Below are 17,078 nucleotides of genomic sequence, written 5' to 3'. Positions count from 1 at the left end.
GAGGCAGGCAGAGAGAGAGAGGAGGGGAAGCAGGCTCCCTGCTGAGCAGAGAGCCCAATGCGGGGCTCGATCCCAGGACCCTGGGATCATGACCTGAGCCGAAGGCAGAGGCTTTAACCCACTGAGCCACCCAGGTGCCCCCAGTTCGCTATTCTTTAAATGAAACGAAATTCATTTGCTTTCACAGGTAATGACCACTTTTAAATATCTATCACCATATAAGAAGGTGAAAATTATTCTCTTCTTAGAAACTAAGTATTTTTTCCAATGTTCTTGTACTTAGGCTAGACAGATAGTAGGTGGAATTCTCTCCAGTAAATATATAGAAAAACTGAAATGTGGGAGGTGAAAATTGGCATAACCACTGAACAAGTTAAGAAAATAGCTAGAAATAGAACCAAGGCCTCTGAGAATTGAGTCTGGTGAATTCAATTGTAGGAGAAGTGGATATTTATTATGAATGAGTATCTACTGAAATCATATTTTTTGCAGAAATATGGTAATATTCGCTATGAAGATATACACAGCATGCGCTGTCGAAGTAGGTTATATGTCATACAGACCCTAGAGGAAACGACAAAGCAAAATGTGGTGAGTATCTCTACCCAATGAGGGAGAAGCAATTGGAGTAACAGTTTTTTTTCCAACTTCCTTTAAAAAATCGACACTCCATGTAAACAAAATGAATATAACTAAACTTTTGAGCTAGATCCTTGCCACAGCTTAGCTTACTCTAAATTTTTTTTAAGAGGAAGTAAATTATTTTCTTCTAGTTGAATTATGTTGATTTCTCCAAAATGTTTTGTTATTTGACCTTTACTGTCGAATGTTATGATACAGGCATTTAAGCATAACACATTTGTGATGTGCTGCATCAGTAAGAACAGCGGACCGACATAGCAGTTAGTGCTGCTAATATATATTATTATCCTCAGAAATCTAAGACACAGTGAAAAAGATATAAAACTGTGTTTTAAATACTCTCCTTTCATTATTAGGGTAACTACATAAGAAGCTGTTAGCATTGGTTGCCTCTGGTGAATGGGATTAATAGATTGCTGGTTGGAAGGGAGAGAGTTTTACTTGGGTGTGTATGCATCCTTCTGTTTGAGCTTTTATCATAAGCTTGTATTGTTTTTGTAAAACTACTTGCTTAAAGACCATGTCCTCAGAGATGCCAATCTGGGAAAATAAACATTTCTGAAGATTCTAGGTTTAGCTTTCAATTAAATAATTCAATGATGTTACTGTGGTGTAGTTGGCATAAGCCCCCTTGTTTTGGTTTTCATGTGTGTGGGGAGTGATATAGTTTTTTAAATGAGATCATATCAGTTACTTTGTTCTGCATCTTACTTTTTTCACTCAGAAATATATGATGGTCATTGCATATCAGTACATATAGACCTCCCTTACTTCTCTTAACATACTGAAAATACACCATAGTATGGACATACTATACAGTTGACCCTTGAACAACATAGAGGTTAGGGGCCCCAGTTCCCTGTGCACTCAAAAATCCACCTGTTACTTTTGACTTCCCAAAAAATTAAGTACAGTTGACCCTTGAGCAACATAGGTTTGAACTATGTGGGTTCACTTATACGTGGATCTTTTTTGATAAATATAGTACTGTGGATGTATTTTCTCTTATGATTTTCTTAATATTTTCTCTAGCTTATTGTAAGAACACAGTATGTAATATACATACAAATACATACAAATAACATACAAAATATGTGTTGATCCACTGTTTAGGTTATCGGTAAGGCTTCTGGTCAATAATGGTCTATTAGTAGTTAAGTTTTGGGGGAGTCAAAAGTTATATGTTGATTTTTGACTGTGGGGGGGTATTAAGTGCTCCTAAACCCCAAGGGTCAACCATACTAGTAGCCTATTGTTGACCAGGAGCCTTACTGATTCACTCAGGTTCAAACATTTTTTAAAAATGAATATTGAATGTTAACTTTGATCAAAAGACCTTTCCATATCTTGCGATTATATATTTTTACAGCTTTGTTAACGTAGTGGATTATATTAAGGAATTCCTAATGTTAGGCTTCTGTTGGATTCTTGAAATGAATCCTATTTGGGTCATGTCGTATTGTTATTTTAATATTCTGTTTTGATGATTTTGCTACATAGCTATGTTCTTTACATCTCTGTTAAAGTGACACTGGCTTACAGTTTTCTTTCTGTGTGTGTGCTAACTTTAGTTTTCATATCAGAGTTGCACTCATGTCATGTCAATGAATTTTGAAATAAATTATATTTTACTATGCTTGAGAATAGTTTAGATCACATGGGAATTATACATTACCTGAAAGTTTGAGTAATTGAGCCTATAAAACCATCTGGATCTGCTGCCTTTTGGTAGAAGGCAGATTTTTTTATTACCTTTTCAGTTCTATCAAGAATTTGTTCTTCCTGGGTTACTTCGGTATTTTAACTTTTTTCCTAGAAAATTATCCATTTCATCTAGACTTTCAGATATCTTGGTGTAAAGTTTCTAGAATTCATTCAATAGATATTTAATGCTACCTCCTCTGTGCTGGACACTTTAAAAGTGACCTCTATACCTATGTTTACATTATCATTTTACTTCTCAATGATGTTTATTTTTGCTTTATTTTATCACACTTGCCAGGTATTAGCCAATTTTACTTTTTTTAAAATTAACCAACTCTTTGTTTTATTTATTGTTTTATTTATTATTTCATTTATTTTTAATTTCCAGTTTTACTAATTCTTTTATCTTTACTCTTTTAAATTTCCTAAATACCAAACTCATTGTACCATTGATGCTTATTCATCATGTAGTAGGATAAAGCTGCATATTGTCTAAGTTTATTACTTCTTGGATTATGTTACTTGGCACAGAGCGGGGAATGCACATCTCTCCCAATGTCTTTGAAGTGTTTAATGACAGCCCCACTTGATGACTTCTCAGAGGCAAGAGAGGAATATGTGGAAGGAGACTTAGAATACTGTTGCTTATATTTATAGACATTAAATGGATGTCCTTTGGCCATGATCTCTGGGTATGAAGTGATGAAGGCTAAAGTACATGTCAGAGTAGAACTGAATTGTAGTCTATGTACAACCTTTTTAAAGGCAAAATTGGCGCATTTATCTTTGTTATTCTTTTAAAAGGTTAGAAGAAAATGATTTTATTCTAGCAAAGGGAGATTTCTCAGTGGATTCAAGAAGAATTTCAATACTGAAGTATTAAAATCTAAATTGTTTTTAATCTTTTTAAAGCTGCGTGTTGTATCACAAGATGTGAAATTGAGCCTTCATGAATTGGATGAACTTTATGTCATCTTTAAGGTACTGTTGTTCTTCTTCAAGTGAAAAATAATACTTTTAGGCAAAATTTTACCACAACCACTCTTAAATATTTTATCTTTAATTCTTTTAGTACGCATGCTTAAAAAAATAATTTTATAAAATTATTTCTTATGACTTACTGACTTTCCTCTTTATTTTTCATAGAAAGAGCTGTTTTTTTCTTATTATTGGTGCTTGAGTTGTCCAGTACTGAAGTACCATGACCCCAGTCTGCCATATTTGGAACAGTATCAGATTGACTGCCAGCAGTTCAGAGTGTTATATCACTTGTTGAGTCCCTGGGCTCATTCTGCAAACAAAGATTCACTAGCCTTATGGACATTCAGATTATTGGATGAAAACTCTGACTGCCTTATAAACTTCAAAGAATTCTCCTCTGCAATTGGTAGGATGATGTCCAGTAATTTTTTTTTAAAGCCAAAAATAAAGCTACTCCTAGAAGTACTTAGTAGTGCCTGTTATTGCTAATTTAGTCAGATTTTATCAGCCTGAGTTACATTATCTCCAGCTTGAGCAATAAGTGGACCTTTTTCTGGGTTTATAACTGAAACTAAGTATATTGGTCTCATTTTGACTCAGCCCTCTCAGAAAAACAAGCTGTTACATATGGATGTTTTAAAGGTTAACATGAAGGAAGAGAATATCTGTATCTTCCCCCACTCAGGCACACGGATACTTCAAAAAGAGCTTCTTCACCCGTCAGTAAAAATCAACCACATAACCTAGAAAATTGGTAGAGAAGTAATCCAACAAACATGTTGTACCTGTAGATCGTTCACCAGTTACATTGTTCCTTTGCTTTTCCAGAGACCCCAGCATACTTTCTTACCAGGAATTGCCCCTTGAAGAGTTGTTCTCTCCTCAGATGAGGCGTAAAGCCTCATTTAAAAGAAAAAAGAAAATTTAGGTTGGGGGGAAGGGAAATCAGGCGAGCACTTTTCCTTCTGATAAAGGGTATTTTGCTTATACACTTGAAGGAGAGAATCTGGCTGTCTAGGTGATGGTTTAACTGTTACCTTAAGTAACAGAAGGTTTTTGAATCCTAATTACTGGCTAATATCTGTACCTTAATTTGTATCACTGGAATTGATTGAATGATCTTTGAAAATAATGATAATTTGTCATTGAATTTTATTGAACAGATATAATGTACAATGGAAGTTTCACTGAGAAACTTAAGCTGCTTTTTAAGTTGCATATTCCTCCAGGTAAGAGCTTAACAGTCTTTAGTGGTGTACAGGAGTTGATTCCATTTTAACAAGTATAATTGCAGATATTAAATTTTAATAAATAACATAATTTTCAATATGATATCAGGTCATTACTTCACTGTGGCCCATGGATCATATGTCCAGTACTTTTGCTTAGTTACAGTGAAATCTGTGGAAGAGATTCTCTGTAACAGATGGGTTCACAAGTTTCACAAGTTTCCTTCCAGCAAACAAAGATAGTAGTTTAATGGTAGGTCATGTATAAGAACTACCTACCATTTGAATATTGGTATAATATTGAAATGTGATATTGTTGTTATTGTTGTCAGTTGGGGAGTAGAATTTAACTCTAGACAAACTGCCAAACTTGTGGAATACTGTAGATTATCCAGAAAAAAATGAGACTAGGCAGCAGAAATATTAAACATTTGGAAGAGGAAGCAAAATAAAAGCTACCATTTATTGAGCACTTGCTCTGTTGAGGCATTTACTTTACAGGTATTCTTTTACTTAATTCTCACAATATCCCTGAGAAGTGGTAATGTCCTTCCAATTTTGATGATAAGGAAACTAAGGCTCAGAAAGATTAAATTATTGGGCCAAGATCACATAGTTAATAAATTGCATAGCTGGGATTCAAACCGAGGTCTGACTTCAAGCTCAGGTTTCTTTCTATTCTACCATATTGCCCTAATGTTACCATATAATGCCAGTTTTCTTCAGTGTTTTCCACCGACCTTAAGAGGCTTTCTCAGGCTTGGTCCATATTTTGGGAAAACAGTCTTAGGTTTTAAGCTAAAGGAACATTGCAAAAGTACCATTTAGTTTAGATAGGTTTAATTCACACAAGCAAACAGCACCTCATAATTTGTCTAAAGCCACACCTGGGATTTCTTTCAGAGTCTTCCCAGGATAGCCAGGAACCATTCTTTACCAGACCAAAAATCTAAAAGCCATCTTTGACTCTTCACACACTCAGATCACAAACAGAGCATTAAAAACCAAAGCTAAACCACCTGATAATTTAATTATGAAGGACTTTACATTGTCAAGTCAAATTACTGTTAGAATGTTTAATGTTGCTATGGAATGAATATGCTTTCAGTAGAAGATCAGAAATGGAAAGAAAAAACTACTGTGTATCTGTTACAGCACTCAACTTCATTTTGCCTTATTATTGAAGATGTTCTTAAATGACTGAGGTTATATTTTCAGAGATTTTAAAATGCCAGGTTTTCTTAGTTTTCTCAGAAAACTCTTAGAAAGCAAGTAAGAGAACTCATGGAGCTCAGAGTGATCAAGTACTTCTTGTTATTTCCTATAGAGTAGTACCACTTCTACATTTCTTCACAAATGTCTTTCTTATAGTGACCTTTTGTTTAACTTTCTGCCCCCAGATTTCCTTGACCAGGAAATTGTTATTGTTAGTAAATTGATTTGGGTTATCTGTTTTCAGCTTATACTGAAGTGAAATCTAAGGACCCTTCACAAGGAGATGAACTTTCCAAGGAAGAATTACTTTATTTCAGTCAGCTCCATGGTAAATATCTGTTAAAAATGTCTTTTTTGATGAGTAGTCACTCACAGAGATCTTCCTGGCTTAAAAAATTTTTTACCCAGCTACCATTAATAAAATTTGAGATAATTTTACTTTATATTTCTTTTGTGCTACCATAACACTTAGCACAGAGCTAAATGCATGGTAAGTGCCCCATAAATATTTGACTAATTAACTGAAATGTGTTTTGGGTTTTGATTTATGGAAATTTTTTGTCTACTGGAGGATTAAAAAGAAAATGCATTTTGTTTCTTCTTTATGTTGCAGAAATTTCTAAAATGTATCTGACCATTTTCATGCCTTGTTAAAATACAGTGAAAACAATAGAATCTTTGATGATTGAAGGTCATAGCTATTATTCAAACAGTGAATACTTATTATAAATCACTGTAGGTGTAGGAGACAGGGATGAGTCTGTCTCCAAGACATAATTTGGAAGTGTTATGAGCTCATTTTTGAGTCCTTCGCCTTTTTTTTTTTTAATAAACATGAATGTCTTATAGAGGGATAGGTGCTGATTAATATATGTTTATAATTACTATATGTTGGTGTTTGAATATTAAGTTTGAAGAGTCCTTATAAATCAACTCATCAAATCCCTTAATTTATATGGGTAAGGGCATGGAGACCCAGAATAGAGAAGTGACTTGTGCAAGAGTTCACAATGCGTTATTGCCACAATCAGGATTAGTAGCTCAATCTTCTGACCTCCCGCATGCTTTTTTCCCCTAATAATAAAAGTAACACAATTTAGTTTGAAGAAGGTCATAAGGAAGAAAATACCACCCAGAAATAAATAATATTTGGTATACTTCTAGGATTTTTTTCATAAATATTTTTCTATAAAAATCTCTACTGTAGGGGCACCTGGGTGGCTCAGTGGGTTAAAGCCTCTGCCTTCGGCTCAGGTCATGATCTCAGGGTCCTGGGATGGAGCCCTGCTTTGGGCTCTCTGCTCAGCGGAGAGCCTGCTTCCTCCTCTCTCTCTGCCTGCCTGCCTCTCTGCCTACTTATGATCTCTGCCTGTCAAATAAATAAATAAAATCTTTAAAAAAATGTCTACTATAAAAGTTCTTGAAATTTTTTCTTCTGATGAGAGGAGGTCATGTCAGCTAAAATTGGCTTCCTGAATTGAAGAAAATAACATGTCCCTAAGTCTTTATATAAAATATTATTTTACTTTCAAAAGGTATTTACTTGTTAAATATTTTACAGAATGCAATTTTTTTTTCCTGTAGTTTCCAAGCCTACAAATGTGAAGGAAGCAGAATCACTAAAAAACAGCCCAGAAAAAGGTACTATGATTAGGAATATCATTTAGTTTAAGTCACTCTTTTTGTGAATAGGGTTAGCTATAAAGGCAAATAGTGGATTCTGTTTAAAGGTTATTGATTTGTCCTGAGAACCTTTTCACTTTTCTGTGTGTGTTTAACAATTTAACCTTTCTTGTCTTGATAATTAAGTCTCAGAACTTACAGTCAATGACCCATATTCATTTAATTTTACTATTTTGAAAATATTTATTTTCAATTATGAGAGTTAGTAGATAATAAAGGAAATTTAAACAGAAGTCTTCATACCCCCACTGAATTCCACCCTGAAGTAAATGTGAAAACATTTTGTTCTATATCCTTTCCAGACCCATTTCTGTGTATACACACATACAGACATCTCTCTTCTATTAAAAGAAAGAAAGAAACAAAGAAAGAAAGAAAGAAAGAAAGAAAAAGAAAGAAAACATCCCATAAATACTGTTCTACAATTGGCTTTTTCAGTTTTGTGATACATCATGGGAGTTTCCCTATCAGGAAACTGGATCTGTCTTATTCTTTTTAATGGGTATAGAGTATTCCATTCTTTGGTTGTACCGTAACTCAATAACTAGCTCAATACTGATGGATATTTAGGTCACTTCCAGTTATTTGTATTACAAACTCTGTTGGAACAAACATTTTATATTTACGTTGTAGAATACTTTTATACACATTTCTTTAGAATAGGATAAATTCATAGAGGTATGAGAATGCTGTGTCAAAGAATACGTACATTTAATATTTTGATCAAGGCTGTCAAATTGCTCTCTAAAAATCCATCATCCTTTTTATGTTTTTGAGTAATATTTAGTCAAAAAATAATGAATTGCTAAAGAGCTATTTAAATACAACAGCATCTTCCCTAGGTTGTTCAGTATATCTACCTAGTTTTCCAGTGAGTTTTAAGTAATTATTAATAGTCACATTAATTATCTTCATTAAACTCTTCAAAGGAAATGAATGGATAGTAGTGTTTTGAATTTTTTTAAGAAGAGCCACCATAGACCACTTCAGAATCTGCATATAAGAACATCATATAGAAGCTATTTTAAACTTAATAGTATGCATGAGAACATCTAGGTGAAATTTACATTGTCAAGTCAGGGTGTACTGTTTAAAAATGAATCCTTCTCCCTCTCTCTTCACATCTTCCCCAGTCCCCAGACTTACCAAAGTAAAAGTTTTAGTTTAATGGAAATGGAGAACAGATTCTGAAAGCCAGTGGGTGAGATAAAAAGTAAATTCAGATAATTTTTGGGGTTATTAATAGAATCTCACATCTTAATGAAATAATTTCCAATAGTAGTTATTCCTTCTGAGATTTGGAGAAATAGAGTGGACTGTTCATTATGAAATGGTTTTATTCCACTCATACAGGCAAAGGAAAAGTTGATATTCAAGCATATCTAAGTCAATGGCAAGATGAGCTTTCCAAAAAAGAAGAAAACATTAAGGATTTACCAAGAATGAATCAGGTATAGTATTTTTTCAAATAAAAATTTCTAGGTTCTTGTTTGTTTTTATGAATATGGGTGTATTCAGCTCTAAAATAGCTAACATGCTATTACAAAAATAGTTAAATATTCTACGTATCATCTCTGTAAGTTTCAGATGTGCACAGAAGAATAGCAAATTTTTAAATGATTTTCTGCTTTCATGCATTTAATGCAATGTTTCCTATTTCCAGCTTTATTAGAAGTGTTCATTTATTCAGTAAACATTTTTTTGGTGCCTACTAGATGACACACCCAATGTTAGGTACTAGGAGTAAGAAGTTACTAAAATAGGTCACATGCTGGTTTCTGATCATCTTGTATTTGAACCTGCTGGAACAATACTAATGACTACTACTTGACAAAATTCCAAATCCATCTCTTAAACTGTTCAGTTTATGTTCTTATGTTTTTTAAATTAAAATCTGTTGGTGTAGATACTGAGGATTTCCAGAACTTTACCAAAATGAGAACAATCAAACTGCGGTATTCCTCGTGGACTGGGCAGTATGGTAGCTGAATAAGTACTTTTTAAAATGAATCAATATGATGTTCTAAAATTTTTGTAAATAAGCAGTGCTACAGACTAAGAAAGAGAAATAAAACTTAAGAGTTTGGTACTATTTAAGTACATCCTTAATCAAAATAAATAGTACCAAACTCTGAATCCTTATATTTGCTTTTTATTTACAGAAAAACTTTTCTGTTAGGATGATTGACCTATTGTGTTAGAATCAGCTTTTTTTTTTTAATTGACAAATATCTTTTAGGAATGTCTATGGATTATCTAGGGGCAGTTAGCAAACACACCAATTTATTTCTCCACTTGGGTCCCACCTCAGCCTTCAAAGAGAAACATGTCTAAATGGACCTTGTACTACTAGATAGTTTCCAAAACATTCTTGCATAAATTTAAGTCCTCCTAGCTGATCTGCCCACTGTAGCCCTTTGGAGAGATTAAGGGGAACTCCTTATTAAGCCTTTCATTAAGATTGGTTAATGAGGGGCGCCTGGGTGGCTCAGTGGGTTAAGCCTCTGCCTTCAGCTCAGGTCATGATCTCAGGGTCCTGGGATCGAGCCCCGCATCGGGCTCTCTGCTCAGCGGGGAGCCTGCTTCCCCCCTCTCTCTGCCTGCCTCTCTGCCTCCTTGTGATCTCTCTCTCTCTCTCTCTCTCTCTCTGTGTGTGTCAAATAAATAAATAAAATATTTAAAAAAAAAAAAAAAAGATTGGTTAATGAATGTATAATTCACATGTAAGGAAATAGGTGAATTTGCCTAATTAAAAGGACCACTGGGGTGCTTGGGTGGCTCAGACAGTGGTTTAGCATTTGACTCCTGGTTTCAGCTCAGGTCGTGATCTCAGGGTCCTGAGATCAAGATCTGGCTCAGGAATCTTCCTCTCCCTCTGCTGCCCGCAAAATAAATCTTTTCTAAAGAAGTACCATCTAACATTGAAGGAATACTGACAGGTAAGCTGCCCAAGAATTATTGTATATATATGTGTATAATGTACTCCCATTAGGCAACATCTGAGAAGATTTAAAAGGCATTTTCCTCCATGGCTTATACCCATCTCTCTAGAGCCAAGATTTATTTAGGGAATTAGTCTTTAGTTTTTTGCAACTTCTATGGTGAGGGTTAAATGGTATGAATTCTAAATAGGAGACTGTTTACTTCTAAGTTCTCTTCTTTTTGCTAAAGCTAATATCAAATGTGGTATTTCTAACTTATATCTTTCAGTCACAATTCATTCAGTTTTCAAAGACTCTATATAACTTATTTCATGGGGACCCTGAAGAAGAGTCGCTGTATCAAGCCATTGCTGTTGTAACCAGCCTTTTGCTCAGGATGGAAGAAGTTGGAAGGAAACTACATAGCCCTACAGCATCAGCCAAAGAATTCTCTGGTACAGTCTGTGCTTCTGGAGGACCCAGTGAGGGGAAAACAGAGAGCCACTTGAAGAAAGATCCCTCCTCTTTGAGGGAAGAACCTCAGTGGTCATTTGCATTTGAACAGATTCTTGCGTCTTTGTTGAATGAACCAGCATTGGTGAGGTTTTTTGAGAAACCCATAGATGTAAAAGTGAAACTAGAAAATGCAAAAACCTCTCAATTAAGCTGTAGAACCAAGATGTAAATCTCTTAACAGGAATTGCCTATTATAGACATGTTTACTGAGATTCCTATAGCTGTCAGTTTGATTCTTGGGAATAGGGATCAGGGATTTATCTTGTTATCGGTGTGTTTGAAGGTTTAAAAAAAAGATGTAGAAGCACCGTGATTCACTGCTTTGTGGTAATCTCTAATTTTGATATTCTTCATTACAAATGAACTTTTTATAGTTCATAGGATATGAAATATCAGGGGAATATGCTAAATGTTACCACCAGAGGGCACTACTATATCACTTTTAGTAAGAAAATTCCTAATTTGTACTGCTATTTACATATGAATTGCTGACGATTTTGAAAATGTAATGCTGACGTGTCATTGATAAACCTTACTTTCCATATTGCCTCAGTCCTATTAGAAGCTTTGGAAATCCAGGCCTTTAGATCTGTAGCCTTAATTATCTAAGTGATTACAATACGGAAACCTCATTTTCAAGTTATCTAACTGAAATAATACTAACTTTTTAAAGTTAATATCATTCAGTTTTATAATAATGAATGGTTTTTTAGTAACTTCTACATTCTTCCTACCTGAGAGCGGTTCAGAAGCTGCTGACACACTTCTAACTCTGTGATAAAAACAAGTCAAGAACTCAAAATTCTGGACTAATATAAGGAGAAAAAATGTTGGATTTAATTTTAAGCTGGATAAAGCCAGTCTCTTCAGAAGGGTTAAACAATTTGGTTAACTATATAGGTCTCTCATTAGACTGAGCAATTACTTGAAATTCTTCTAAGCACTGCTCTTTGTGGCATTTGTTTCAGAGTAGCCTGTGACTGCTTTGGTTCTAGCTTTAGATTTTGAATTTTCACCAGTCATGTTTTAAGCTGCATTAAATAGACTGAATTACGGTGTTAGTCTGGCAAGTTCATAAAGTATACTTGTCTGTAATGATAGTTAAGGTAGTTGCTGGTGTCTATCTTAGAAGTTTTGACCATCTGTTTGATTTAGATGTGTGATTTCTATATTTCATGCTTCTTATATTTCAGTCATTACAATGAAAGCCCATTTAGAGCTAATGGGCTTTTGTTAGCACTTTAAAGAAAAAAAACAAAAACAGGCAAACCACACCTATTCAATCTTCTGTGCTGTTTTTGACAAGAGCAATTTATTCATCAATTGATTTAGGAGATTATGGGGAGAGATCATCCTTTGGAGCTTCTGTTTTCACAAAAGGCTTTGGTTTTAAACCCTTTGACTTTTCAGATATGAAACAATAAAAGGGCAAAAATTCTTTATAGAGTATCCCAAGACATCTCCCTTTCTGGAAAGGAATTGGTATAGTCAGCCTCTGACAAGAGTCCACTGTGAACAAGGCCTAACACAAAGGGATTCCTCATCACAGAATATGTTACTTTCAAAAGAGATTCAAGGATTTTAAGTTGATCCTTTAAATTTCATAAATTGGACTTGGCCAAATACTTACTAGTGTTGTCTTTAAAATGATTTGGTCAATTTTTTCTTTTCAAGGAAATTATCACTTAAAGATACAGTTGGTAAATAAGCATCTATGCCTTTTCTTGGAAATAATTTGCTGAAATGTGTCCAAATTTTAGAGTTTACTTAATAGTTTATATGTAAACTATCATACATCTGCTATTTCGCAATGATTGTTTAATTATAGTAGCTCTAGAAAGACACACGGTTTTATGCTTATATATAAAGGGACTATTACACATACTTTGTTGAATATTTTGTCAATTATATTTACAAAAAAGATACTTTCTTAAAAGCATATGTCACTAATATTTCATATGATTTTAAAGTCTGAATATTAAAGCTCAGCCTATATTAATTAAAATTAAATACTTAGATTTTTGAATTGCAAAGTGGTTATAAATGCAAGTTTAAAAGGCAAACATTTATTTTCTGAGTCTGCAGGAGAAATAAGATGAACACATAGTTTTATAGCTGCTACCTTGTTAAGCAAATGAGTTGTTTTTAAAATTAAAAATCTTATGTTGTTGTGTTAAACTGAACCACTGGGTTATACCTTATATATTAAATTAAATGTGTTATAAGGTGGCTTTACTTGTCTTTATAAAAATAAATATTACAGGGGTGCCTAGGTGGCTCAGCGGGTTAGACCTCTGCCTTCAGCTCAGGTCATGATCTCAGGGTCCCAGGATGGAGCCCCGCATCAGGCTCTCTTCTCAGCAGGGAGCCTGCTTCCCCCTCTGCCTCTGCCTGTCTCTCTGCCTACTTGTGATCTCTCTCTCTCTGTCAAATAAATAAATAAATAATCTTTTAAAAAATGAATTAAAATAAATAAATAAATATTACAAATCTACTACAGTAAACACGAAAAATTGTTTACTAAAAGATATTACTCTTGGGCGCCTGGGTGGCTCAATGGGTTAAAGCCTCTGCCTTCGGCTCAGGTTGTGATCCCAGGGTCCTGGGATCGAGCCCCACGTCGGGCTCTCTGCTCAGCAGGGAGCCTGCTTCCCTCTCTCTCTCTCTGCCTGCCTCTCTGCCTACTTGTGATCTCTGTCAAATAAATAAATAAAATCTTAAAAAAAAAAGATTACTTTTACTTATTACTACGTATTTTTATTCACACTTAACTCAGTTATCACTTGAGGACTTCTCTATTAGTTAAAGTTAGGTTGCAGAACACAGAATTCACTCTAGGTAAGGCAGAAAAGATTTATTACCAGACATTAAGTGGCTTACAGAATTATCAAGAGGACTGACTCTAAATTGAACTTTCAAGAACAGCTTCCAAAACCACACCACAGAACCAGGCCACCAAGGGAGTTGCTAATTCTTCTGTCATTAGGAAACTGCTACTTCCTGCTACCATGATATGAAGCCAACATCACAGCTGCTACTCACTGATCCATGCTCCACCTGCTATGATTTATAGCAGCAAAAGAGATGCCCAGCATCCCACCTCTTACCACCCACAAGCTAGTGACTAAATTGCAATAGAACAAGCAAACATCTTCACAGCCATGTTTACCAGCAGAAATGGCAGCAGCCTAGCCTTCGCCTCCCTTCTGCCATTCAAGTCTCATGAGTGTGCATCTGATTGACCTATAATATATCCAGAATCCTAGTTGCAAGGGAATCTGGAAAATATCCTTGCAGCTTTTTTAGCCTCTGCAGTGCAGGAAGGGACACCAAGAGGCCAGAATGGACACGGAGCACTGCATTTGTTTTCTATTGCTGTGTAACAAGTTACCAAGACACATTTATCTCACCATTTCAGTGGGTTAGAACTCTGGGCTCAACTTAGCTGGGTGCTGTGTTTAGGCTCTCACGGGGCTGCAACCAAGGAATCAGCCAGGCTGGTTCTCACGTAGAGGTTCAACTGGGGAAAAATCGACTTCGATGCTTACTTAGGCTTTTGGGAAAATTTTATTTCTTTATGGTTCCTTAAGGCTGTCCTTGGCTCCTAGAGGCTTCGCTCAGTTCCTAACAGCTGCCCTCAACTTCTTCAGGCTGCCCACAGTTCCTTGCCATGTGGGCTTCCCCCAAATGGCCACTTACGTCATCAATCTAGTAAGGAGTGTCTCTAGAACAAGACAGTATCTTATATAATGTAACATCTCCCAGTGGCAGCATCTCATCCTTTTTGTCATACTCTGTTGGTTAAAGGCAAGTGGGTTAAAGGCAAGTGGTTAAAGACCCACTCTCATGGGGAGATTACACAGTGGCATGTACATCAGGAAGCAGGGTCCATAGGGGGCGTACCCTAGAGTCTGTCCACTGTAACTGTCCACTGTAAGCACCTCTCTATGTTATCCACCTCTTTTACCATGCAACATACCCTTCTTTCCATAGCTTCCCATAACAGCTAATAACATCAGTGGCAAGCTGCTACCTGTCGAAACATAAATCCTCATACAAACACAAATACGTTAATCCTCTCTCCTGAGGGAAGATCCGCTTTTCTATTGGTCACTTTGGATCCATGGATGAGTGATACTTACTTGTCCTAATTCAATCTCAGTCCCATCCTGATATACTGTAACGTGTGAACTAAAAGAAAAAAAAAAAAAAAGAAGTTAGTTACCATAAAACTCACCTTATATAAAACTGTAGAGGGTAAGTAGGGGAATAAATTGATTACTATATAGAATTATGTACTTTAAAGAGAAAGGAAGAATAGCTATGGGTATCTACTATAGTCCTCACTTCTGCAACTACTCACGAGGCTGTACTTGTGTTTTATTTTTTTACTTACCACACAATAAATTAACCTCCTTTTGCTGTACACTTCTATAATTTTTAACACAGGTATATATTCCTGTAACCATCATCACAATTACAATACAGAACAGTTCCATCACCCCCCCCAAAACTCCCTCATGCTATCCATTTGTAGTCACACTCTCCTCCCACCCAATGACCACTCATGTTTTCTGCCCACCATATAAAAAACCAGATGTCTTCTTTTCCAGAATCCTCACCTCCTATGGCCATGTGATCAAGGATTGGCTAATCAGATGCCTCTGCTTGGAATTTCTTAATATATAGCAGAGCAGGATGGAAAGTGGGGAATACATTCTGTGACAGTGGTGGCATCTTTGTATTAACACTCTGGTCCTGAGGTATTTCTTAAAGTGCCTTTGGATGCCCAGACTTTATTTCCCCTTTTGGGGGGAGCATCTTCGTGGATCCCTGAGCTCAACAGTTCAACAAAGTCTTTTTCTGCTTTTACCAGCCAGAATCCTTTCTTTGGCTATTTATTTATTTATTAAGATTTTATTTATTTCTTTGACAGAGAGACAGATCACAAGCAAGCAGAGAGGCAGACAGAGAGAAGGGGAAGCAGGCTCCCCGCCGAGCAGAGAGCGTGATGCGGGGCTTGATCCCAGGACCCCGAGATCATGACCTGAGCCAAAGGCAGAGGCCCAACCCGCTGAGCCACCCAGGCGCCCCTTCTTTGGCTATTTAAAGAAAGACTGATACCTGTGACACTGGGAGCCCTATACCACTAGATTCCCCCAAAGCAATGCAAGCAAATTATCCTGGTAGCTACATTCCTCGGCTTAAAATCACCAGTGGCACGATGTTTTATCCTTTATCTCACATTCTACTGCAACTTCCATTTCTGTTATCAGGACCACATCTTTCTCCTATCCCAGAAGCATCAAGCAATAGATTTTCTAGCTTCTAATTCTTGTCTTCCTCAGCAGGTAATGTCTCCTTTATGGCTGCTTTTAAGATCTTGGTCTTTGCGATGTTTCGCAGTTTCTTATGATTTTTTAAAGATTTTATTTATTTATTTGACAGACAGAGATCACAAGTAGGCAGAGAGGCAGGCAGAGAGAGAGGAAGGAAAGCAGTCTCCCCGCTGAGCAGAGAGCCTGATGCAGGGCTCGATCCCAGGACCCTGGGATCGTGACCTGAGCTAAAGGCAGAGGCTTTAACCCACTGAGCCACCCAGGCACCCCAGTTTCTTGTGATTTTTTTTTTAGATTATTTATTTATTTATTTGACAGATCACAAGTAGGCAGAGGCAGGAAGAGAGGGGGGAAAACAGGCTCCCCACCGAGCAGAGAGCCCGATGTGGGGCTCGATCCCAGGACCTTGAGATCATGATCCGAGCTGAAGGCAAAGGCTTAACCCACTGAGCCACCCAGGCGCACCCCCCACCCCCAGTTTCTTATGATTTATGTAGCTTTTTAAAAAAATGCTGTTTAGGATTAATGATTAAATTTTGATAATCAACTATCATTCTCCAAGACCCATATACCTTCTGCATAAGCCAAACAGGCAAGTTAAATGAGGATGAAATAGAAACCCCTCTCCTGCCTCCCGTATAACCACACACATCCTTCATAACTTCAGTGTGCACTCGTCTCTGTGATTTCCCCAGGGATACAGTACTGACAGATACAGCAAACCCTACGTGGCCCCTCCCATAAATAGTCCTTATACTACACTGTCGGGGAGCAAATGTGGCAGATCTGTCAGTTGCTTATTATGGCTATTTTTTTTAAATATTTATTTGTCAGAAAGAGAGCATGAG

At 36.2% G+C, this 17,078-nt stretch overlaps 1 protein-coding gene across 1 annotated transcript in view; it reads left to right on the top strand.

Annotated features, from left to right (window-relative positions):
• Positions 1 to 11,177, top strand: part of LOC111161296 (TBC1 domain family member 8B) — a 55,580-nt gene extending 44,403 nt beyond the window's left edge. The window contains exons 14-21 of the mRNA XM_022524878.1: positions 493 to 591; positions 3,259 to 3,327; positions 3,493 to 3,733; positions 4,491 to 4,556; positions 6,016 to 6,099; positions 7,356 to 7,412; positions 8,808 to 8,905; positions 10,665 to 11,177. Of these exons, the coding sequence (XP_022380586.1) occupies positions 493 to 591; positions 3,259 to 3,327; positions 3,493 to 3,733; positions 4,491 to 4,556; positions 6,016 to 6,099; positions 7,356 to 7,412; positions 8,808 to 8,905; positions 10,665 to 11,060 (1,110 nt within the window). The 3' untranslated portion in view covers positions 11,061 to 11,177. The remainder of the gene's footprint in view (positions 1 to 492; positions 592 to 3,258; positions 3,328 to 3,492; positions 3,734 to 4,490; positions 4,557 to 6,015; positions 6,100 to 7,355; positions 7,413 to 8,807; positions 8,906 to 10,664) is intronic.
• The last annotated feature ends 5,901 nt before the right edge of the window (positions 11,178 to 17,078 follow it).

The sequence above is a fragment of the Enhydra lutris genome, unplaced genomic scaffold, assembly GCF_002288905.1.
Source record: "Enhydra lutris kenyoni isolate GAN:26980312 unplaced genomic scaffold, ASM228890v2 scaffoldscaffold83, whole genome shotgun sequence".
Classification (NCBI taxonomy): domain Eukaryota; kingdom Metazoa; phylum Chordata; class Mammalia; order Carnivora; family Mustelidae; genus Enhydra; species Enhydra lutris.
Note: the sequence above shows the minus strand (reverse complement) of the source record. Positions and strands in the feature narration are given on the sequence as shown.